The sequence below is a fragment of the Bos grunniens genome, chromosome X, assembly GCF_055505025.1.
Source record: "Bos grunniens cultivar Pamir isolate PY7600 chromosome X, Bosgru_T2T1.0, whole genome shotgun sequence".
Taxonomy (NCBI): domain Eukaryota; kingdom Metazoa; phylum Chordata; class Mammalia; order Artiodactyla; family Bovidae; genus Bos; species Bos grunniens.
The window spans coordinates 87,442,998-87,466,523 of NC_141194.1; the positions used below are offsets into that span (position 1 = coordinate 87,442,998).

The 23,526-nt window shown below is 42.7% G+C and overlaps 1 protein-coding gene across 2 annotated transcripts in view; it reads right to left on the reverse strand.

Annotated features, from left to right (window-relative positions):
• Positions 1–6,123: 6,123 nt before the first annotated feature.
• The window catches only part of VSIG1 (V-set and immunoglobulin domain containing 1), a 33,271-nt gene continuing 15,868 nt past the window's right edge, over positions 6,124–23,526 (reverse strand). Inside the window, exons 3-7 of one of the 2 annotated variants that reach the window (XM_086386665.1) lie at positions 15,872–16,070; positions 9,329–9,484; positions 8,824–8,943; positions 8,351–8,498; positions 6,124–7,555 (exon numbers count right to left, since the gene is read on the reverse strand). In XM_086386665.1, the coding sequence (XP_086242791.1) occupies positions 7,240–7,555; positions 8,351–8,498; positions 8,824–8,943; positions 9,329–9,484; positions 15,872–16,070 (939 nt within the window). In that variant the 3' untranslated portion in view covers positions 6,124–7,239. The remainder of the gene's footprint in view (positions 7,556–8,350; positions 8,499–8,823; positions 8,944–9,328; positions 9,485–15,871; positions 16,071–23,526) is intronic. The other variant, XM_086386666.1, reaches the window with a different exon arrangement.

Below are 23,526 nucleotides of genomic sequence, written 5' to 3' on the forward strand. Positions count from 1 at the left end.
TTCTCCAAAAGTAGAATACCACACTTTATAATTTTTTACATCCATTCTCTATTGTAGCCATTAAGAGGGCAGAAATCATCTCCATTTTACAGATGATCAAACACCAAGAGCTAGAACTACAACTAACACTAAATTTCCTGGATCCTGATCCTGAAAGAAAATTATTCATTTTCTTTCCGCCTCTACTCAAAAAACAGTGGGCCAAATGGAAGGTACTGTGACATTTTGACAATAATCCATTACTTGTAATACCCACCCACTGAAGCTGAAGCTTCAATACTTTGACCACCTGGTACAAAGAGCTGACTCACTGGAAAAGACCCTGATGCTGGGAAAGACTGAGGGCAGGAGGAGAAGAGGGTGACAGGATGAGATGGTTGGGTGGCATCATCAACACAATGGGCACAAATTTGAACAAACTCTGGGAGATGGAGGACAGGGAAACCTGGCATGGTGCAGTCCATGGGGTCACAAAGAGTCGGACACGACTTAGCAACTGAACATATACACACGCACACACACCAAACCCTGTGCTTTTCTTTACATTGGTGGACTTGTGGGGTGATTTATTTTCTGGTTTCCCAGAACCTTCATTATCATCTCTGAATTATTTTTGGTTTTTAAACCAAAGCTTCAAAGAAAAGTGGGATTATTGAGTCTTTAGATTGGTTTGAACCTTTTATGACACCCCATAACCTGTTTAATAGGCTTCCCTGGTAGCTCAGCTGGTGAAGAATCTGCCTGCTATGCAGGAGACTGCCAGGAGCCGGTGAGGCATTCCACTCATGACAAAGGTCATGAGGAAGGAGGCTCGGCATACGCAAAGGCGGGATCGAGCCTCAGGAGTCCGCCCGGATATTCTCGAGCATCTACCCCCCAAAAAACCAGAGTCTGCCTACTTTATTGCTTTGTGCTCTCACCTCTGACTTTACTGGGGGCTGTCCCCTACCACCATCTCGCTCTCTCTGTCAAAGAGTTAACTTACAGCTCCCATTAATAAAGTTCCTGGGCAATTAGGAGTGTTTAAATCCAAACCCCTCAGATGGCTCTCTAACTCGCCTGACAAGTTTACCCGGACTCCCACAGCTATGCATACGATTGTTTACAGTCTCTCAGCCTCCAGAGGCACGGGAAGCTTAAGATATTCAAATAGCTTAGAGCCTCTCAGAGAGTTAGAAACTTTCAGAATAAGACTAGTAAAGGATTTCATTGATGAGCCAATGCTTGCTGCCAAGTTTTCACATCCCCTGAATTGTATCCTTGAATATGTATTAATTAATAGTTGGTATGTAGAAAAAATAAGTAGTGACCTTGGTGTTAGTAACTTTAGACCCTTAAGGTAATAAATTCTTTGCTTTGTTGTAAACCCATTACACATCTGCCCTATAGGAATGCAATTTTATCTTCGGAAGATGGCGCCAAACCTTAAAATAATTACTCTTAGAGAAAATAAGTCTTTGTTGATAAGTCCTTGTCAAGAGTCATAAAATGTTAGTAGGCCTTCTGGCCAGAAGATGATGTAAATCACCTAAACCATTTGTATACAATAAATTTGCAGGAAAGAAACCCTGGTTTTTGATAAGGATCAAAAACTGCTGACTTTGCATCCCCTATTATCCTCTATGTGTAACTTAGGGTATATAAGCCCCTGTTAAAAATAAAGCTACGGGCCTTGCTCACCAGCGCTTGGTCTCCCCATGTCATTCTTTTCACATTCTGGCTGAAGTCTCCATCTGGAGCGCGGAACCCACCATGCTTACTAATTATGCCTGGGCTTCTAAGACCCACTCGAGAAGGTGTCTAGGGTGAGGCACCTTCCGCTATTCGAGAGGGCGCCTGCGGCCTACGTAAGTGGTGCAAACTTCTTGTCTTGAAGTTTTATTGGTCTCCCGCGTAAACCAAGCTACTCAACCTCTTTTCTCCACTGAATTTTCCTACTGAGCTATCCTCATTCTATTATTCTTTATATCTCTAATTAGCATATAAATAGTCGCCTAAGCCGTCTCTCCTTCGAATACCCTGGATCAGCCGGGGCTGGACCTCTGCAGGAGACCTGGGTTCAATCCCTGGGTCAGGAAGATCCCCTAGAGAAGGGATAGGCAACCTGCTGCAGTATTCTTGGGCTTCCCTGGTGCCTCAGATGGTAAAGAATCCGCCTGCAATGCGGGAGACCCCTTGGAAGAGGGCGCAGCAACCCACTCCAGTATTATGGCCTGGTGAATCCCAAGGACAGAGGAGCCTGATGGGCTACCATCCATGGGGTCACAAAGTCGGACATGACTGAGCAACTAAGCACAGCACACACACAACCTGTTTTACAGCATGTAGACATTATAAAACCACCTTTTATTACTAAAACTTGGCTTTGTTTCATTGAATTTAGTAGTTTGGTCCAGTTGAAGGAACATTACACTGGGAATCGGATTGGGTGGGGTCCTATAGGAATGACCCAGCTTTTTAAAAAATATTTTTATTTATTTGGCTGCACCTGGTCCTAGTTGATGCATGCAGGATTTTCCATCTTTGTTGCAGCATGCAGGATCTTTAGCTGTGGCATGTGTGATCTAGTTCCCTGACCAGAGATAGAACCTAGGCCCCCAACACTGGGAGCATGGAGTCTTAGCAACTGGACCACCAGGGAAGTCCCAGAATGACCCAGGTTCTTAAACAACATTCATCTCTTCCTGTCTCTCCCAGCAAGATTATAATTTTGCATGATCTCCTACTTCCACCCCATCATTGTCAGGAGTGGGCCATTATGTGCATTACTATCCTTAGGTGCACAGAGTTTGAAAAAAGCTTGAGTCCTATTAATCTCAAAGCTTCTTTCTAGCTCTTCTTACTGGAAGTTCAGGGTAAAAGCTGCAAATGCTAACTTCTCAGCATACAATACTGGGGGGAACATTAACTTGGTACTCCAAAGAACATAAGAGATCTCAATTATTAATACATAGCTTCTGGGTTGTTGGTCAAGAATTACCATGTTTTAGTCCTTTTTTGAAAAAAAAGATCATAGATCACTATTACTTGGAGGCCCTCTGCCATGCCATACAAATTCCAGCCTTCTTGCCCTTTAGTCAGGGCACTACTGTTGATGACATGTAAGAACTTGTCACAGTTAGTAAAGCTGTATACTATTAACACATGATGACAAGTCCTAGCTCTGATTCTGCTCAGCACTGTGTCACCAGCCACAGTACCTGGTTCATAGTAGCTATTCAGTAAATATCCAATCGGTGACTGAAGAAACACATCAATTTGGGGACAATAAGGACCTACAGCTACAAAGCTGTTCCATTGACTTTATCATATCCTAGTTGCTAAATGCAGAAACAGAGGTGAGAGAAGTTCCTGGAAATCTTTTTGGGCAGTGAGAAGTGAATGGTTAAGAAGTCAAGGCTGGTTGGGGATTTGGTTGGGATGACCCACCTTTTAACTACCTGTAGCAAAATAAATCAGGTTGTACCCTATCTGAATGAGAATTATGCTGAAAGAATTTGGTTGAAGCTTAACCCATTTTCTAGAATATTTGGGTAATGACCCATCCACTACTTATCTTCTGATCCACTGATGAATAAGCAGGGGGAAAAAAACTTTATTTCATTTCCTTATTGGGAATCTCTTTAACATAGGAGCCCATTTTCCTACCCAAGTAAGATTTAGTGAACATAATTTTGCTATGAATCTGTAAAATGTCTCAGGATTCATCACAAACATAAATATATGGTATACTATGGATGTATTGATACTAATAGAAGATTAATGGCCTGGGACAAAACTTGCACTGACCCAGAGTGGCTTTATAAGTAGATGGAGTAGATAGATGGTAACCCACATGGTTTGATTTGAGAGGGGCTGAGAAAGCTTCTTTTGCCAGGAATACTTCCCCTCTGGATTGTTCCAGTACTTGAAATTCCACCATTATTAGTATCTTTGGACCAAAGAATTATTTTCAAGAGTCCCGCTAAAAGATAATTATTTCTAAGAGGGCTAGCTCATTATCTGGAGAAGGCAATGGCACCCCACTCCAGTACTCTTGCCTGGAAAATCCCATGGACGGAGGACCCTGGTGGGCCGCAGTCCATGGGGTCACTAAGAGTCGGACACGACTGAGCGACTTCACTTTCACTTTTCACTTTCATGCATTGGAGAAGGAAATGGCAACCTACTCCAGTGTTCTTGCCTGGAGAGTCCCAGGGACGGGGGAGCCTGGTGGGCTGCCGTCTATGGGGTCGCACAGAGTCAGACACGACTGAAGCGACTTAGCAGCAGCAGCAGCTCATTATCAGCTTGAATGACATCACTGGTTGATGAAAGATATTCACTGGACAAGAACAGGCCACAGAACAGCTACATTTGGAAAGGGTGGCAAGGGGAGAGATAGGCTGAGTAATAAATCCTGCCAGAGGGACGCAGACCTGAATGGGTCACAGAGCCAGCAGCATGACAGCACATGACAATCCCCAGTATTTGGAAAATAAGATGCCAGAAGGCCAAGGGCGCTGAAAACAGAGATCCAAAGATATTACTTCTGATTAACCTCACCTACTTCCCAACCTTGCCCAGCTAGGGTTTCTGCATGGGCAACGTGTACTCATATCCTTAAAGCAGGACCATACCCTCCATTGCTGGCAAACTCATTATGTTAATTTCAAGTCAGCTCCCAGACTATCAAGATCATTTTGAGTCATACAGCAGAGTATCCATGCACCCCAGGATACATGATTTTATTAAATGTGCCTTGGATTCTGGGCATCTGCAATTTATCTAAAACTGGACACTGTGTGTGTATAAGCATTTTTCTAAGGAGAGGGGTCCAGAGTTTTCAGTGTTTTCTCAAAGTGATCCATAGCCTAGAAAAAGGTAAAAAACCACTAATCTATCTATCAACATTTTGATTAGAAATGAAGACACTAAGTCGTGTCTGACTCTTTGCCAGGCTCTTCTGTCCATGCAATTTCCCAGGCAAGAATACTGGAGTGGGTTGCCATGCCCTTCTTCAGGGGATCCTCCCATTTTGATCAGAGAAATACTAACAAGAACAGAACTCTAGGAAGTAGCCGAAATAGCTCAGTTGGGAGAGCATTACACTGAAGAACAGAACTCTATTAGACCACCAAGAGTCCCTGCCTTCCTGCTCAGCACCAATTCATCGAAAATTTGGGAGTGGTGTTGTTAACTATTACATAAGTCTCTTTTCTTGTAATTTGCCTCTATCATAAAAGTAGAAGGGAAGGTGAATTTCAGCTACTTTGGCATTCTGGACACTGCTGGTATTTGGTTTTTAAGATCTAAATATTAGGTCATTCTTAAGACCTTCATCATTTTGCTTCCTGAACCCATCAGACACTATATGTCATAATATTATAGTCTGAACAGAATTACAGAATCTTCAAAAATCCCTGCAAATGGCTGAAAATTAACACATCACAGAAAATATATAAGTAAAAACTTGCTATCTCTTCTCTCCATGACTCTGGACAAGTGTAATGTTAATTTCAATGTCTGTCTACCCTAAAATCTTCTGAGACTCTATCTCCAGTAGTATATAGGTATGATCTATATGTACAGTTTCTCAGCTTCCTCTACGTGAAAACCTAGATGTGATAAGTTAAAGATTCATTTCTTTATTTAAAAAGGCTTCACTTAGAAGGAAGTAAGACACACAGAAAAGTACACACAGTATGGTCCTTTTTATATGAAGGTCAAGAGAAGACAAAGCTAATCTCTAATGATGAAAAATAAATCAATGGTTGCCTGGGTCCAGGGTGATCGTGAGAGTGCACAAAGGGGCACAGAAAACATTTTGGGATGATGGAAATGTTCTATTTAGATTACCATGGTGCTTTCATGAGTGTACTGCTGGCTCAGTGGCAAAGAACCTGCCTGCAGTGCAGAAGCCACAGGAGACACAGGTTTGATCCTGGGGTCGGGAAGATCCCCTGGAGGAGGAAATGGCAACCCACTCCAGTATTCTTGCCTGGGAAATCCTATGGACAGAGGAGCCTGGGGGAGCCCACCAGGCTCCTCTGTCCATGGGGTGGCAAAGAGTCAGATGCGACTGAATCAAGTGAGCATGTATGCAGGCATTCGTAAGTGTACACATCTGTCAAAACACATCAAAACACTTGAAATAGGTGCAGTTTATTATACATAAAGTTAAAACCAATAAAATTATTCATAAAAGATTTACCTTAGGCTCATTAAAGTAAGATTTTTATTGAGTATTATTTAAGATTTAAAATCTGATTACACAAATGAAAAAGTCTACGTGTAAATTTATTCAAAGTGGAGTGTGGATAAATATAATCAATAGAAAAGCTTTTTAGCAGGTGAAGAGGTGATATGAATGCATTTTAGTTAATAGTTAGCAACAAGAATGATATCTCTTTGTTAATGTGAAATATCCCAACAGTAAAACAATTAATGTGTTCTGATTATCTAAGATAGATCTTAGGTGTTCATTTAGTTTGGCCCTTCCAAAGTAGAGAGAGCATCAGTGAGACAACATAATCCCTCATTCAAAGCTAAATTGTACATTACCTGTGATATCAACATTTTGTATTCATTGAAAGAAAGTTATATTTGGAACTGTTTGCCTGTACATTATTTTGCATTTAAAAAGTTGATTTAATTTAAAATTTTGCTGTGCTCAGATATTGGATAGCAGAGTGGTTCTCTGGGAAACCTAATACGATAAATGAAGCATTAATTTTAAGACCTAGTTTTAAATGGTATGTACTAATTAATAGGTACCCTTTCTTCTCTGGAATTTTAAGGATTTTTTTTCCCAGTCTATGAGATAATGCTGGTGAATTCGTACTGATCAATGTGAAAATGAATAGGGAAGCTCTGATAACAGCAAATCCAAGAAATAATATTGAATCCAGTTAATGGTACCTTGTCATGTGTGCATGTGGAATGCCAAAGAGTAGCTAAAAATAGAGAAATAAGATTTCTGAAATAAGACACAGGTGTTGTGGCAAAACACCTTCAACTGAGTTCAGAATCACTTGTCATTAATTGTGTTTACAGGTTAGTGAAATTAAGTACTCTAGACTGGTAATGCAGGAACCCTTGCGTTTATTTAGTAGTTATTCTGGATTGATGGTAAGAGCTCCATGTTAGAAGAGGGTTGGCCAGAATGGAGGCAGGTGGTGGGAAATTAGTTAGGTCAACTCAATTCCACATGCCACTAATGGGTTCCTTGGTGATGAACACTGGACTCAGGCCGCTGGCCTATGGCTTAATCACCTTCTTCTCCTCATCACAAAATGGCTCATCTACAATCAAGGGCTCGGGCTTCTGCTGGGGTGCAGGCTCTGGCTCCAGCTGGATCTCAAGCTCAGACATGGGGACAAGCTCAGGCCCAGAGGGTGGCTCCACAGTAGGCTGCAAGGCAGGCTCAGGCTCGGGGATAGGCTCATGATCTGGCCCCAGGGTAGCATTAGGCTCAGTCTCATGGGTGGAAGACGGAAGGGTGGCTTCGAGTTGGATGGCATCTTCACGTGGCATTGTCTCACCCTCCGTTCTTTGGTTTATCTTTGTCATTGGTCTGTGGGAAGAAGGCCCAGGCAAGAACAAGTTAGGGTCTGACATCTCATGTGGAGCCATAGGCTCTGTAGCCTCAGTGACCATAGGTCCCAAACCTCTGTGATTTCTGATAGTCTGACTCACTGTCAGACCATGGGTCTCCATTTAGGGTGCAGAAAGGTTAGGTCTTAACTGTGTAAGTATACTGTCAAGAGAAACAAACCAGTGTTTAAGAGGCAGGAAAACTGATGTCAGGAGGAAAGGGTATAAAGATCTAACATGATAGTTGGGGGCCAAATCCATGGCTCCAGTGCCTCTCTAGCACCCACTCCATCTAGCACAATACTTGGCAATTGCTTGGTACCCAATACATAGTTGTGGAAGCACAGAAATGGAGGGAAGAACAAATGAACATGTGTGATATACATTTGATGAGGAAGAATAGAGTGGGCAAGAACCTGGGCTGTCAGCAGTTTTGTGTCTATTGACCCCTTGTTCCATAAAAAATAATATTAAAAATTGTATTTTATTTCCTGTTCATAGAAAGACAAATAGATGAATATATTAAAACATTTTCTTAGCCCTAAAAGGACTGTTGTCACAGGTAAATGAGTTGATACACATAAAATTGCTTAGAACAGAGTCTGGCACACAGTACCCAGTACGTGATAGCCATCACTGCTCTTTCATAAAGCAATGAGAGCGAGCAGAGAGATGGCCCTCTATCTTATGCTAAAAGGCATGCTTAGGAAGAGCTGACTGAGAGAGATAGGCGTGAGACATGTCTATTCAAGGAAAGACAGAAGTAAGGTCTTACTCGAGTTCTGTGGTGGTTTTAGAATTCCTCTTCCTTTCCTTCCCCTTTGCCTTTACCTTACGCCTCACGAACCACACCACAGAGATGATGATGATGACACCTATCAGGGTCCCCACAAAGGCCCCAACAATGATTCCAATTCCTGGATCTGGAGGATACAAGCAGCTGGTTAGTAAAATGGAGCACAGTGTCTGCCCCATCCCGTGCATCTGTGACCAGTGGGGAATATTCAGGGCATTCATATAGTGGGATAGTGCCTTGTATAGGCTGGGACCGTGGAAAGTCCTAGAACTCTACATATATGAAGTATTATGTAAGCATTAGATATTAGGATGGTCGTCCATCGTATCATTCTATAAATAAAGCACCAAAATCTCCAGAGTCAGGAAGGACTAAAAAAGAATTCTAAGTGACTTGATTGGCAGGCACAGGATACTTAAGGAGAAACTGTTAAAGTTATATGATCCACTTACATGGAGTAGTTAGGTCAATTTCACAGGAACTATTGCCAAGGATGTTAATAGCGGTGCACTGGTAATAACCTTGTTCAAAAGTGGTCAGGTTTCCAATAAACAAAATCCCAGTGGCTGGGTCTGTCAATATCAGAAAATAGTGTTTTGAAATCCTGTATGTCGGTACAGATCATGTGAATGGAGCAGACCACTCAATGCCCACCCACTTCCTCAGATTGGCCTCCCTTTCTGGAGATGGATCAACTAGATTCCTTAAGACTCCCATCTGGGACCATGCCTATTTTCTCCATACCCGCCACCTGCAAGCTAAAAATGGTCTTGACTTTTAGAAGTTGGGGAGAAGACCAGAGGACAATCATTTTGATGACAGGCTGACATTCTTTGTATATTTCCCTCCCAGAAAAACAGGACTGAGCTCTAAGGACGAGCAGCCAGTCACATATACATGCTGTCAACCAAGCCCACACGCCAGGCCTTGCCAGGCGCAGCAAAGATATATACTTACTGAAGTTTTCTTTCACTGGGACAATGTTTCTTCCTTCAAGTTTATACCAGTAGTACACAGGGGAAGGTGTTCCAAGCACCGAAAGGCAAGTAAGAGATATAGGATGGCCAGTTTCTGCTATTCCTTGGATGCTGCAGAAGGGCTTAGAAGGTTTGACTGTAAGGCGATGACAAAGGGTAAGAAATCAGGCATGATGAATGTCAGTCTGTACCACTTCCTCACTCTCATTTTGGAGAATATGTACACTTTTTTTTAATCTTAAGAAAACTTGTTGTGACAGTTTTCTAGTTGTACCACCAGATGGCAGTAGAGCACTTCAGGTGCAAAGACCTCTCTCGTCACTGGGCCATTAATAGTCCAGTAGCATCTCTTCCATCTGACTCTTCGTCAGATTCATAACCATGAATTTCCATATTGTGCCTTAAAATATGCCATTATTAAAACAGTCAAGTGTAAGCAAACATTAAACTAGGAACAGAGGTTATGTTTTGGAAGCATGGTTTTAAAGGAAAAGAGAACATTAAACACTTTGAGATAACCACTTTTTTTCCAAAAAATTGTCTTATTGATGCCATATTTTTCTTTTCCTTTGTGAGTTGTTTTTTGGCATTAATTCTCCTGGTGGTGATACACAATGGAAGGTTTGAATTTTCCCGTGTCCCTCACTGGGAGGGGAAACCCATTGTGGGGGAGGGGTGTGCCACAAGGCACTGAAATCTTGTTTCATCCTTCATGCCACAGCATTTACTTGAGTGTCTCCTGTGTGCCCAACACTGAACTAGGCACCAGAAATTCAAAAGTGCCTCTGACACAGTTTTAAAATGGAGTGGGGGGAGTGGTAAGAGATTAGGCTAGAGAGCAATGGAGACCAGAGTTTCAGGGGCTTTGTGTTTCACGTTTTTTATCCTGAGAGCAGCAGGTCCACAGAAGGAATTTAAGTAGGTGCGGGGCAGCACAATGATCATTCTAACTAAACTGTTCTGACTCCGGGAGTGCATGAGGCAAGGGAGGGAGGAAACAGAGTCAAGAGGTATTAAGAAGTCCAGAGGGCTTGGATATGTGGCATGAGGAAGAGGGTGGGCTCAGTGATGACTCCCAGGTTTCTGATTTGGACAGCTGGGTACACCATCTTGCCACCCCCTGAGATAAAGAACTCAAGAAGAGGAACAGGTGTTTGGGGAAGGAGTGAAGAGGAGGAAGGGGCAAAGATGAGGTCAGTTTGGGCTATGCTGAGTTTCTATGCTTAAGGGTAAGTCCTGTGGGAAGCTGAATATCTGATTCTTGCCACTTGTCTTACTGCTCACAGCTTATTCTAACCTCAGTCTGACATGCAGATAAGGATCTGAATCGATACTTTCCCAGTCACCTGCCTTATATTAATTTGGGTATAAGATACTCCAAAGGCATAGATTCTCTCCCTTAGGCTTAGGCTGTAAATGCTCCGGACTGCCCAGCTCTCTGACTCTTATTTGGGAGGCAGCAGTTAAGAGCACAGCTCTGAGTCCACACTGAACACTGGGTCTGCAGCTTTACACCAGATGTATTTAGGCAAGTAACCTAACATAGCCAAGCCTCAGTTAATTCATCTGTAAAATGTGCACAAGACCTCCAGCTAATCCAAATATATTGTGTTTATACAAATAAAATCATGTATATGGTATCTTACACGTAGAATTGCTGTTGTCCACAGGCAGGAATAAACACTGCTGCCACATTTCTGACCTTGCAACTGACAACCTTCCAGTCTCGGACACTAAACCACTATACATATGAGCAGAAAAACGGATACAACTATAGCTGTTTGAAAATTTCACCATACCTTCTTATTACACTATACTTGATTTGAAATATTGTGTTATAGTTTTGGGTACACAACATAGTAATTCAGTATTTTTGCAGATTTTTATTCCATTATAGGTTATTATAATGGGTATAAATTCCCTCTGTGTTATACAGTATATCCTTATTGCATATCTATTTTATATATAGTATTTTGAAGCTGCTAATCCCATACCCCTAATCTGTGCCTCCCCCTTCACTCTTCCCTTTGATAGCCAGTAGTTTGTTTTCTATGTCTGTGAGTCTGTTTTGCATATATATTCATTTGTACTATTTTTCAGATTCCACATATAAGTGAGATACAGTATTTGTCTTTCTCTGTTGGATTTATTTCACTAAGCATAATATTCTCTAGGTCCGTCCACGTTGCTGGAACCAGCAGTATTTCACTCTTTTTATGGCTCAGTAATATTCCATTGTATATATGTACCATATCTTCTTAAACCAGTTGCCTGTTGTACAATCCCTTCTTTTAAACAGGTATCTTTTAATTAAAAGGAGTAGTTTTCTGGTTAGCTCTTTATTCTCTCTTTCCTGGTATTGATTCCTCATCTGCAGACAACTCTTTGGATTCATTTTAGTTCAGTTCAGTCGCTCAGTCATGTCTGACACTTTGTGATGCCATGAACTGCAGCATGCCAGGCCTCCCTGTCCATCACCAACTCCCAGAGTCCACCCAAACCCATGTCCATCGAGTCGATGATGCCATCCAACCATCTCATCCTCTGTTGTCCCCTTCTCCTCCTGCCCTCAATCTTTCCCAGCATCAGGGTCTTTTCCAATGAGTCAGCTCTTTGCATCAGGTGGACAAAGTATTGGAGTTTCAGCCTCAACATCAGTCCTTCCAATGAACACTCAGGACTGATCTTCTTTAGGATGGACTGGTTGGATTTCCTTGCAGTTCAAGGGACTCTCAAGAGTCTTCTCCAACACCACAGTTCAAAAGCATCAATTCTACAGCACTCAGCTTTCTTTATAGTCCAACTCTCACATCCATACATGACCACTGGAAAAACCATAGCCTTGAACAGATGGACCTTTTTTGGCACAGTAATGTCTCTGTTTTTTAATATGCTATCTAGGTTGGTCATAACTTTCCTTCTTATGCTCATTCTTTGGATTTGCCTACCCTAAATAAACTAGGCTATTTAACCAGAAATCCAACTATCACTAGATTTAGATACTGCCTTTTTTAAAGATACTGCCTTTTTAAAAACATGGTGAATTTTATAGCTTTTACAGTGGAACAGAATAATTTGAACAGAAAATTAAATGGGGGTGTTTCATCACAAAGCCAGACCCCAGGACTTGAATTAATTATGGACCAAAACCTGGAATGACTTGCATTCATTTCTTGAGCCCAGAATCAAACCCAGATATTTTTCTGAACACATTTTTCTCCTTTCATTTTTATTAACCAAACACTCAGTGAATCACTTTGAACCAAATCCCAAACCCATATACTTTCTAAAACTACTGATTCAGGATTGAATTGACATTTCATCCAGTTACAGTCCCCGACAGAACTTGGATTTTTACTGGCAAAGCCACTGATCTACCATTTAGCTTTATTGCTTTCAATAGAATTGCAGTGGGAAGAAGAGGCTCACCTCAGAAAATAAATGAAAATGTTTCAGTGTGTTCTCAAACCTTCCTAAATTCATCATTTTCTTTTTACATGCCAAATTGCAGAAGGAAGATGATGTTCATTCCAAATGCATACAAAGTAATTATTCAAATTTCTGCTGGGTATTTTTCAGAGATTCATTTTCCAAGGCTGTCATACCTAATAGAAGTCTTTCAGATGAATGATCATGCAAACCACCTCGTCCTTTGCGCACTGCTGCTTCCTTCACCTAAACTGCACTCTGCCACCTCAGCCCCTCTTCTGCCTGACATGCTCTTACATATCCTTCAACATTCACTGCAGAAGTCACTTTCTCCAGGAAGCCTTCTCCAGTTCCCTCTGCGATCTCCCAGCTCACCTCTACTCCCTCCACTATAAGCTTATGATACATCTGCCTCCCCCACTATATACTTACAACTTTAGGACGGCTTGGAGCCTATCTTTTACATCTTTCCATCTCCACTGCCTACCACAGTGACTGAACATCTGTTCAGGGTGTGCCAAATGAATATATACATGAATGAGTGAGTGCATGGGGTTTGTGTCTACCACTGGGTTATCAAAGTTTCTGAAAGATGCATTGCTAGGAAGAGCAATATTTAAGGAAATGTCAATACCTCCCTCTTTTGGTCTCCCTTACATGCTCGCCTGGGCTTCCCAGGTGGCACTAGTGGTAAAGAACATGCCTGCTAATGCAGGAGATGTAAGAGTTGTGGGTTCGATCCCTGGCTTGGGAAGATCCCCTGGAGGAGGGCAGCGTAACCCAATCCAGTATTCTTGTCTGGAGAATCCCATGGACAGAGGAGCCTGGTGAGCTACAGGCCATAGGGTCACAAAGAATCGGACACAATTGAAGTGACTTAGCAAGCACATGCTTGCCCCCACCATGCCCCACCCCTCAGTCAGGGCAGACAGAACAGGCACTCATATGCAATAGAATTTGAGAACTGCCAACAGCCTCTGCAATTTTTAGAGAAAATTATCAGTCTCAAAATTTCCAGAAAGCATAAATTTGTAGAACATCTTTGTTCTTAGCCTAATTAATTAAAGTGGGATTTTGAGAATTCCCAAAGAAATCCAGAGTCTTCCGTCTCTTACCTTGCCTGGATACTGGAGGCTTAAGGAAAGGTCATGACTCTTGGGAAAGAAAAACTTAGAGGGGAAATAACCCTCAACTTCTTATGGAAGTTCATTAGGAATTCTCTGAACTTTAAGAATATTAACCACCCTCTCTAACTTTACCTCGGGGCTAATTCCAAGCTCAGACAAAAAAGAGGCTTGGCTTCTTTAGTTTGTTTCTCCTCAGAAACAACCCAGAGCCAGGGAGTAACAAAAATAGTAGAGGACTAATCCCTTAAATTCTGTGAACACTGAATCTCCAATATATCATTTGATTCTCATAATAATATGACAGGGCAGGAATTACAACTCATCTTAAAATGGCCAGAGAAAGGTGAACTGACTAGCATTGAGGCCAGTGAGTAGCAAAGTAAGAGCTAAAACCTAGGTCTTCTAACTCCCGAGCTGATGTGCTAGCATCTATTCCACATCATTTAGTTCCCATGTATATGGCTAGTCTTTCAATCTGGAACATCAACTCTCCCAGGAAAGGGTTTATGTATACTTGTCTTGTTGTCCCCTGTACCCCCAAAGCCTAGCACAGGATGCAGCAGAAATAAGAACACGATGGAGTTACCTTGCTCCTAGAAATCAGCTCTTGATTATCTTTTCCTCTTTTCCAAGTGAGTAGATGCAGTAGCAAGCCTCACAGTAAAGAGTTGTTTCTTTGTTGGCATCACTTGGGCAGCAAGCTCAGACAATACTGGACAGTCCTCCTCCGTGTGCACCTTGTTACCAATTGAGGTTTTTCCAAGCTACTCAATTATTGTCACTGGTTTGATCTAGTTCCTTTTTTTCCAGGGGTGGATGTACACAGCTCAAGAGCAGCCATGGCTAGACCAGTTCCACTTGAGGTTACATAAAAGTGGGAGAGCCTTTAGCTCAACTGGTTAATGGGTGAAGTTTGACAGCCCTTGCCTCCCTCCCATCCACACGTGTGAAGACCTGCAGATAGGACTTGCTAAGTAATACAGAGGAGAAGGCAAAGGCACCCCACTCCAGTACTCTTGCCTGGAAAATCCCATGGATGGAGGAGCCTGGTGGGCTGCAGTCCATGGGGTGGCCAAGAGTCGGACACAACTGAGCGACTTCACTTTCACTTTTCACTTTCATGCACTGGAGAAGGAAATGGCAACCCACTCCAGTATTCTTAGCCTGGAGAATCCTTGGGGTCGTACAGAGTCGCTGAAGCGACTTAGCAGCAGCAGCAAGCAATACAGACAGGGGCAAAACTCCCACTGTCCTCTCAGACAGAGATTGGAAGGAGCCCTAAAAATCACCAATATTGTGAACTTGCCCAAGAGCAGAAACCACGCCTCTATCATGGCTCCTGACCCGAAGCAGGCACTTAATAAACACCACATAAATGAACCACTCCAAATTCATTTGAAGAATGGATATGACTTGCTCCATGTCACATAATGAATATTTGTGTATAAATTAATGAATCAACTCTGGTCCTTTTTCCAAATACCATTAATATTTTAGAAAAGAACCTTTCTGCCTTTATTTCAAAGAATAATTTAACAGTGGGAATTGTGGCTGGCTTAGGAGAGGTCACAAGTTGACAGCTGTCACCCCCATGTAGGACTGGCTTCAATTGGAGGTTCTCACTGAAAGAGTTGCTAGTGATCATTTAGTGAGACTGTGGGTTGTCCTGTCTGTTCTCACTGCATCCTTCAGAGATAGGAACCCAGGAGGTTTGGTCATCTATTTCTATCTGTCATGGTGGCAGCCCTGTTTGGTTTGACAACTGTTTCAACATGTTTTGTGAGTGATTTTTCAGTGTTACTCTGTGGGTTAGATTGGTGGTGTGTCTCTATTTTCCTGGTAATAAAAGAAGTAGGGAGGATATTCACCCTTGGGACTTAATTGGCACCATAACTCACTGCCTTGGCTCATTCAATGTCCTAAATTGAGAACAAGAAGAGAAAAAGCAGAAGATAAAATGTCCATACCTAACACGCTGACGCTGATGGTGCCTTGATTTTTGCCGGAAAAGTCGGGGGGGTTGTTAACATCACAGATGTAGATGCCACTGTCTTCTGGCTGCATATGCGAGATGGTGATGGATGCGTTACCTGAAGTGTTGGATCCTACAATGCGATCTTTAAATTTTCCTATGGCTGTAGCTTGTCCACCTTCAGAATAGTAAATCTAGGACAGAAAATGACATAAATGAGAACTGGACAATGTCTGAGGCTAGGATAAAATACTTGGAATTTCTCTCTATCCAATGTTTCCTTCTTTGATGCTAACTAGAATCCCCCCACCCCTCCCACCCCTGGTAAGACCCCTGTGGCAAAGATTTCTCAGCTCAGCGGGACACTGTAGGTCTCTCAAGGCTGTACACAGTTGTGGCCTCATTTGTGCTCAAAGCAGCTCTATGATATCATCAGAGCACAAAGGTATGCCTGTCTCCAGGCAGCCAGAGCTGACAGGATTCAACTCCTAAGCTTAGGCTAGGAGATCAAGATACACCCCGATGAGTCTATCTGAAAGAAACTCATTGTTTAGGACACAAATGTCTGATGGGGAAACCAAACCATCGTTTATTCTACTGTATAAACTTTCTTTGCCTTGAGTTTACCCAGTGGGCTTATCTAGAGTATCTGATTCCTCTAAAAGAATATTCATGCTCCTTTTGAACACGCATATTCTTTTGCATAAGCAAAACTGAATTCATTCTATTTGTTAGAAGAATAACATTTCAGAGCAGAGAGGCTCCTGAGAAACCATGTGGCCCCATCCTCTCACAGTGGTGGTATGAGGATGAAGCAAAGTCACTTAGTCAAGGGCCTAGGAAGTGCGTGGTCAACAGTAGCTACTATCTAGAAAGATAGTAGCTCACATGGCAGGAAGAAGAAATGGAATTACTAATGCTTTCAGATAAAGGCAGGTACTCAAGTACAGAGACTAATGACCCACCCAAAGTCATAAAGATTTATATATTATTATTATAATTAACTAGATTTAAGAAATATCTTGATCCTAGTCCCATCTGTATTATAAAACATGGATATTAAATCATAATGGTAACCATGGGAGCAGCAGAGTGTGATGTAAAAAGGCCTGGTCCAGGAATAAGAAGACCTGGGTTTTAGCTAGACTGGGCCTCTGATTATGACATGGGAGAGGTAGCTGCTGGTCATGTCTCCATGGCAACCCACTTTGCAGTAAGAAAAAAAGTCATTTAATCTCTTCAATGTTTAGTTTCCATATCTGAACAAGGAACCAGAGCAGTCTTCTCTAAAGTATGATATGTATTCTAGTATAGGTACATAAGTTGATTTTAGGTGTGGTAAATAATTGGAAACTTAAAAATATAATGTGTATTAGAGACATATCAAACACATCAAATCTGTGAATTCATGGATGTTACTGGTTACAGTGAAACTAAGGCAGATGTTTTTAAGACTTTAAAAAACCAAGTCAGGGAATTCTTTGGCAGTCCAGTGGTTAGAACTCAGTACTTTTAACTGCTGAGTGGCCCAGGTTCAATCTCTGGTCAGGGAACTAAGATCTCGCAAACCTCACAGTGTGCCCCCCCACCCAAATGTCAATATAGAAAACATTAAACAATTACTAGTGCTGGTAATACACAAATAATGACAAAAATCATGAAGATGAGACATGAATAGACTAAAGCTTAGGAATCACTGGATTAGGTGATCCCGGAGGTCCCTTCATAATACACAGTCTATGTACACACTTAGTTAGTTTAATATAAATGTCTATGATTCCAGTGATTGTTTTGCATTATTCAATAAACTGGGATTTCCCTAGTCCACTGGCAATTAATATTTAATAAAATCTACTAGAAGAGACTTATGGTTCATTTAATTCATTCTTCTCACTTTATAGAAGAGATTGAAGCCTAGAGAGGTTTAAAAAAAGACACACAAAATTAACAGCTAAGTCATGTCTAGAACCCAGTTCTTCAATTTCCTTGTCCAGCATTCTTTACATTAACAGGCTAATGAGACAGGGAAGGCAATCAGAAAACCAAAAGATATTGTCTACATAAATTCAAATGTATTCTTTCAGTGAAAAAGCAAGTAAGTTTTTAAACTAAAGCAGAAAGGGAGAGTCTGATGGAAAATTCAAAGAAAAGAATATCTTTAAGGAGAAAGCAACTTCTCTCCTGTGGTTCTCTAACATCATCTAGCTTTCTTTCGTGCCCTGAAAGAGCCATTTATAAGTCAATTTGTCCATTCATACCTACTGAAATCATAAACTCTTGCCCCAGAGGGGTCTTGTTTGACTTACAAACTGGTCAGTCAGTGTAACCTAAGGTATTCAAGTGGGGCAGGAGGAAGTTCAACTAGTCAAAGTTCTATTTCCTTTAAGTGAGTTGACATCCAAGATATCCGGCTTTCCATTTCACTAGCCAGCCTGGCCTTATTTACTTTCTAATTAACAATTTGTGGCCCTGCAGACAATTACCTGGAATGCAGCCTGTGGTCTATCAAGGAAGCCCTTTGCAGCTTAGGTATCTGGCCGCTTCCCCTGCTACCAGGAAGACTGGGGGGTTGGTCAGCCTGTTTTATATTGAGGCTTGATGACATCACAATGAGAAACATCAGTCCTGCTTACAGCCTGCAGTAAGTCCCAGAAGATGTAGGGGAAAGGACTTTATTTCTACAGAGAGTAGGGGGCCAAGAGAGTGTGTTTTAGGTCAAGACTAGGACATGAAAAGAAGCCACACTGTCAAAGTTTCATGGTTTGGCCATGTATCAATGAGCAAATAAGTCATGAGGCCCTAGATTTGTAACTTCCCTGAAAAAAGGACGTTCACCAACCCTTCGATCCTAGCTCCTCACACTGTAGCCTAATAAATTCTGTGCTCCCACAAATACTACTGAAGATGTCTGGAATGGAAGCAGAGGTAAAGAGGTGTAACAATGGACACATAAAAGGGAAAGGCCCTGGCCTCAGGGTGCTGTGTGAGAAGGAAAGTCCCCAGGGCTAGCCCCTCCACCTAGACACATAGGTGGAGGGGCTTTCTGTTAGGGGAAGTCCACACTGTCATATCGTCCTTGTGAAGAAAGAAAATGAAATGCTTTCCTGAAACTACTTATCTAATCACACAGGAAGGAACTGCAACTTGGTTCCATTTTCCACAAAAGAATAATTCTTTTAAAAATCAAAGCTGAACAATGGCCAAAGCCTGGCTCATGATCCTGTGAGGCTTGTACACTTTTCAAGGAAAGTATATTGTCAATTTAGAGATCAAACAAATTGAGGTCCAGGAAAAGCCATGGCTGTTAAACAGGCCACATCCTTTGGGGGTGATGATGGGGGGTGGCAAGTCTGCCCTGAGAACACACATCCATGTATTCCCTTAAGTGGCACTTGTTCATTTTTTGGCCACTTGCCTTTTGTGGCTGTGTTCACAGGAGAATGACCTACTTTCCCCCCAGGGTCCTCTCTGCCTGCCCCATGGTGATGTTAGAGGCTGATTATGGAGACATAACAGCACAAAGAGATAACTCAGCTCATGGTTGCTAAGGCAGAGGAGCCTTCAGGAACCAGCTGGATACTGGAAATATGGGAACTAGCTGGGAGGGGTTGGTGGGTAGTAGTAAGATCATGGAGGATAGTAGAGACTGTGGTGAACTGCAGAGCCAGAACAAACAAGGCTTTCAAACTGTGCAAATAAACAAAATACTGGGCTGGCCGACCAATGCATCCACTGGCCAAATAGGGCCCAGAGGCTGCCAGTCTGCAACCTCTGATTCATCCTCTTCTACTACAGGAAAGGACACAGAGGCCCCATAAGAAGAAGTGATCATCCCAAGGTCACACACTTGGTAGTCAGACCTAGAATCCAGACCTCCCAAGTCCCTTGAATCCATGAACATGGCACTCACATGCCTGCGTTGGACCAGGAAGATGACTTCCAGGCCACCCTACCCTTTTGGGGCCATTCCATCACCTTCTCCAGCCCAAACCTTCTCCTTCCAATCACTGCTATTCATTGGCATGATGTTTCCCATGCCGAGTGGGTTCACCACATGATGCCTTCAATGGATGCCAGCTGCAATAACAGCCTTTCTCTTCCTCCTGTGCCAAGCTCCTATTCACATAAGGCTGTGCAGCTGGGAGCCAGATTTGTCCAAAAAGAATTTTCCCCTCAGCTTTGTGACACGGCTCTCTAACTAGAAGTTGGAATATGAACAAGAAGGGTTGAAAGAATTCAGTCTGCTTTCTGTTTGAGTCTGAGTCTGAGCTAATAAATGCCTTTAGCTTCCAGAGCTGCTTTTGTGGGTTCCTTTTGGAAATGTGCAAGTCCACAGCAAACCATCCATTCTTTCCCTTCCAGCTTCTTCCTTTTCTGCTCTGCTCATAAAGGCACTAACCATAGGAGAAGAGGAATGTAGAGTAATGATGGTCTCAACCCTAGAATTTTCTCTAGACTACTGAAGGAGGCTGGGATTGCACATGGAAGGAATATAACACCAAAAGGAAGGCTTGCCTGTTCCAAACCACTCCCTTCCCAGCCTGCCATGTGCCTGAGACACCCACCAATTGAACTGTTTCTGTAAGTCACGGAAGGTTTCTGCTTAAATGGTTTTTTGTGAGAGAGAACAAAGTAAATGATCACCAGTCCTTAACACCTTAGCATTACATTAATTTATCAGATTTAGTATTAATAGACATCTGAGTAAATGGGACACTGAAAAGAAAAAATTTGATTGGGAGGGGTGCTGGGAAGGGAAGAAGCTGGAATATTTCTCAATGGGAGCCACACTGGCATTTGGGGCAGACAATTCTTTCCTGTGTGGGTCTCTCTAGACACCATCTACTAAGCATCAGTTGTGATTCCCATTTATAACAATTAGACCAACAGTTTGCTCATTTTCAAATGTGCTCCTAAGGAGATTAAGCACCCTCACTTCACCAATAATTGAAAAGCATTGGATATAATACTATCTGTAGAGGCCAAGCTAGAAGAATCCAAGCAGCCATGGAGTACAATGATACTAGGTTCTAGAAAGAAGTTGTTCACATTATATGGGTGTTAGAGAAATGAAGATGGCACAGGGTTTCTTCCACTGTGGCTATCCTAGATGAGTATGTGTTGTTTGAGAGACTCATGCTAAGTAGGTTCCATGCCTGTCCTTCATGGGCAGGTGAGGTCCCTGTATTAATAATTTTTCCAGTGACTAGCTGAATGAAGAGGCAGCCATTCATAATAAGGGAACCAAAGCTTCCAAGCTAGCCTGCCTGTTCTGGGGTCTAGAGTCTTCAGCTGTGACTCTTGCTGAGGAACTGACTATCTGAATCTGTCCATGTCTTCTGAAAGGAGGGCTTCTCTAAAAGACAGACCATGCTAATGAATATCCTTTGGCCACCTGATGCGAAAAGTCAACTCATTGGAAAAGACACTGATGCTGGGAAAGACTGAGGGCAGGAGGAGAAGGGGGCGGCAGAGGACAAGATGGTTGGATGGTATCACCGACTCAATGGACATGAGTTTGAGCAAACTCTGGGAGATAGTGAAAGACAGGGAAGCCTGGCATGCTGCAGTCCATGGGGTCGCAAAGAGTTGGACACAACTTAGTGACTGAACAACAACAAACAACAAATGAATATCCTGGCACCTGGTCAGAAGACTTATGGAATACTTCCATAGCCTCTATTCACAAAGGAACCCCATGGAGGGGGTAGTCCCTAGGAGATAATATTCTCCCCTGGGTACTGAGAAGTACTAGGTCTTGGAGTCAACTGCTCCTTTAATACAATGATCTTCGGGGAGCAGAAGATGAGCTTATTGCAAGAGTTGACCACTGCCCTGCTCAAGGCAGCAATAGAGCCTGAAACTTTTAGAGGAAGATGAAAGGAATTCCAGACATAGGCATGAGAAAGCAAACTCAAGACTGTCTCAAGGCTTCCCTGGTGGCTCAGTGGTAAAGAATCTGCCTCCCAATGCAAGAGACATGGGATGGATCCCTGATCTGGGAAGATCCCACATGCTGTGGAGCAACTATGCCTGTGCACCACAGTTATTGAGCCTGTACTCTAGAGCCCAGGAGCTGAGACTATGGAGCCCACGCGCTGCAGCTACTGAAGCCCTCACACCCTAGAGCCCATGCTCCGCAACAAGAGAAGCCACTGCAAGAAGCCTGCATACTGCAACGAAGAGTAGCCCCTGCTCATTGCAACTAGGGAAAAGGCCCATACAGCAATGAAGACTCATCACAGCCAAAAAAAAAGATTGTCTCACCTCTGCCAGGGGCTTGTGCTGATCTCAATTGTTACCAAACTCTGACCCTCCTATCCCACTTTGAAAATCTGGTGCCACTAGCCTAGAGACTCCAAACAATGAGCGGGTCCAATGGTACAGGTGTTACTGCCTGAGAGGTCCAACTACATCTTCCCCAAGCATCTCTTGCATGCACCAGTTTTAGACACTGACTGACTGCCTTTTTCTCAATATTAAAGCATGGGCTGTGCTGTGTTTGAGCAGAAGTGGGTGGATCTGAGGACTGAATGCTACAAGGTATACTGCCCATGTAGAAGAATATTACTGTTCTACCGTAGTTTGAAGAGAGGCACAGAGTGATTAAAATACTTGTGTGACCCCATGGACTGTAGCCCATAAGGCTCCTCTGTCCACAGAATTCTCCAGGCAAGAATACTGTAGTGTGTTGCCATTCCCTTCTCCAGGGGATCTTCTCGACCCAGGGATCAAACCCAGGTCTCCTGTATCGCAGGCAGGCTGTTTACCATCTGAGCCACCAGAGAAGCCCGTCTAAGGTAACCAGTACTGAACAAAACTGTTGAACTTTGACTAGAGGGTGGCACTGATAGAGTCTCCTCTTGAACGATGTTTCCTGCTGAACAAATGTTCAGGACCTTTGGTACAAAGAGGAGTCAGCACCTCCAAAACCTCAGTGATGGCTGAAGTGACACTGGCGCTCCTTCTTCTCCACCTCCACCCTTGGGCTTCCTCCAGCCCTCTCAACTTCCTTCTCTCCCTATTTTCTATCATCACCACCCTTGCTTTCCTTCAAGGCCCAACTCAACTATATCCAAACCACACTGATTTGTCTCTTCTCTGAACTCCTTGTTTTGGATCATACATCCTTTTGAAAATGTGATGAAAGCTACAGATTTTTCCCCCTCAAGGGATATGTATTAGCATGTATGCTTGCACACTCACATGCATCAATGTGCACACATATGCCCCCTCCCCCAACACACACACATAAACCACACACTTTTGAGTATATTCATTTTAGTCTTTAGACTGATTTAAAGAAGGAATTACCCTTAAGGCCAGATGAAAAAAAAAATCTAGGAATAGGCAACTTGCAAGTAGAATCATCCTCCTCTGACTTTCATCCACCCTCCCCCAGTTACCTCTTACCCAGACCCTAGCCTCCCTTCCAGTCCCTTATCCTCTAGCCTCCAGCTGCCTCTGATTCCCCAGGGTTCATTACTACTTTGCCCTTACTGACCCATGTAGAGAGTCTCATTCTATTAGGACTCAGTCTGGCACAATGAGCTAGCTCACTCAACAAGCAGCGTCCAGACATTAAGTTTCACAGAGATCTGCAGATCAACTAGGACACATATTTGAACTAGGGTTTTCTGAAAATAACAG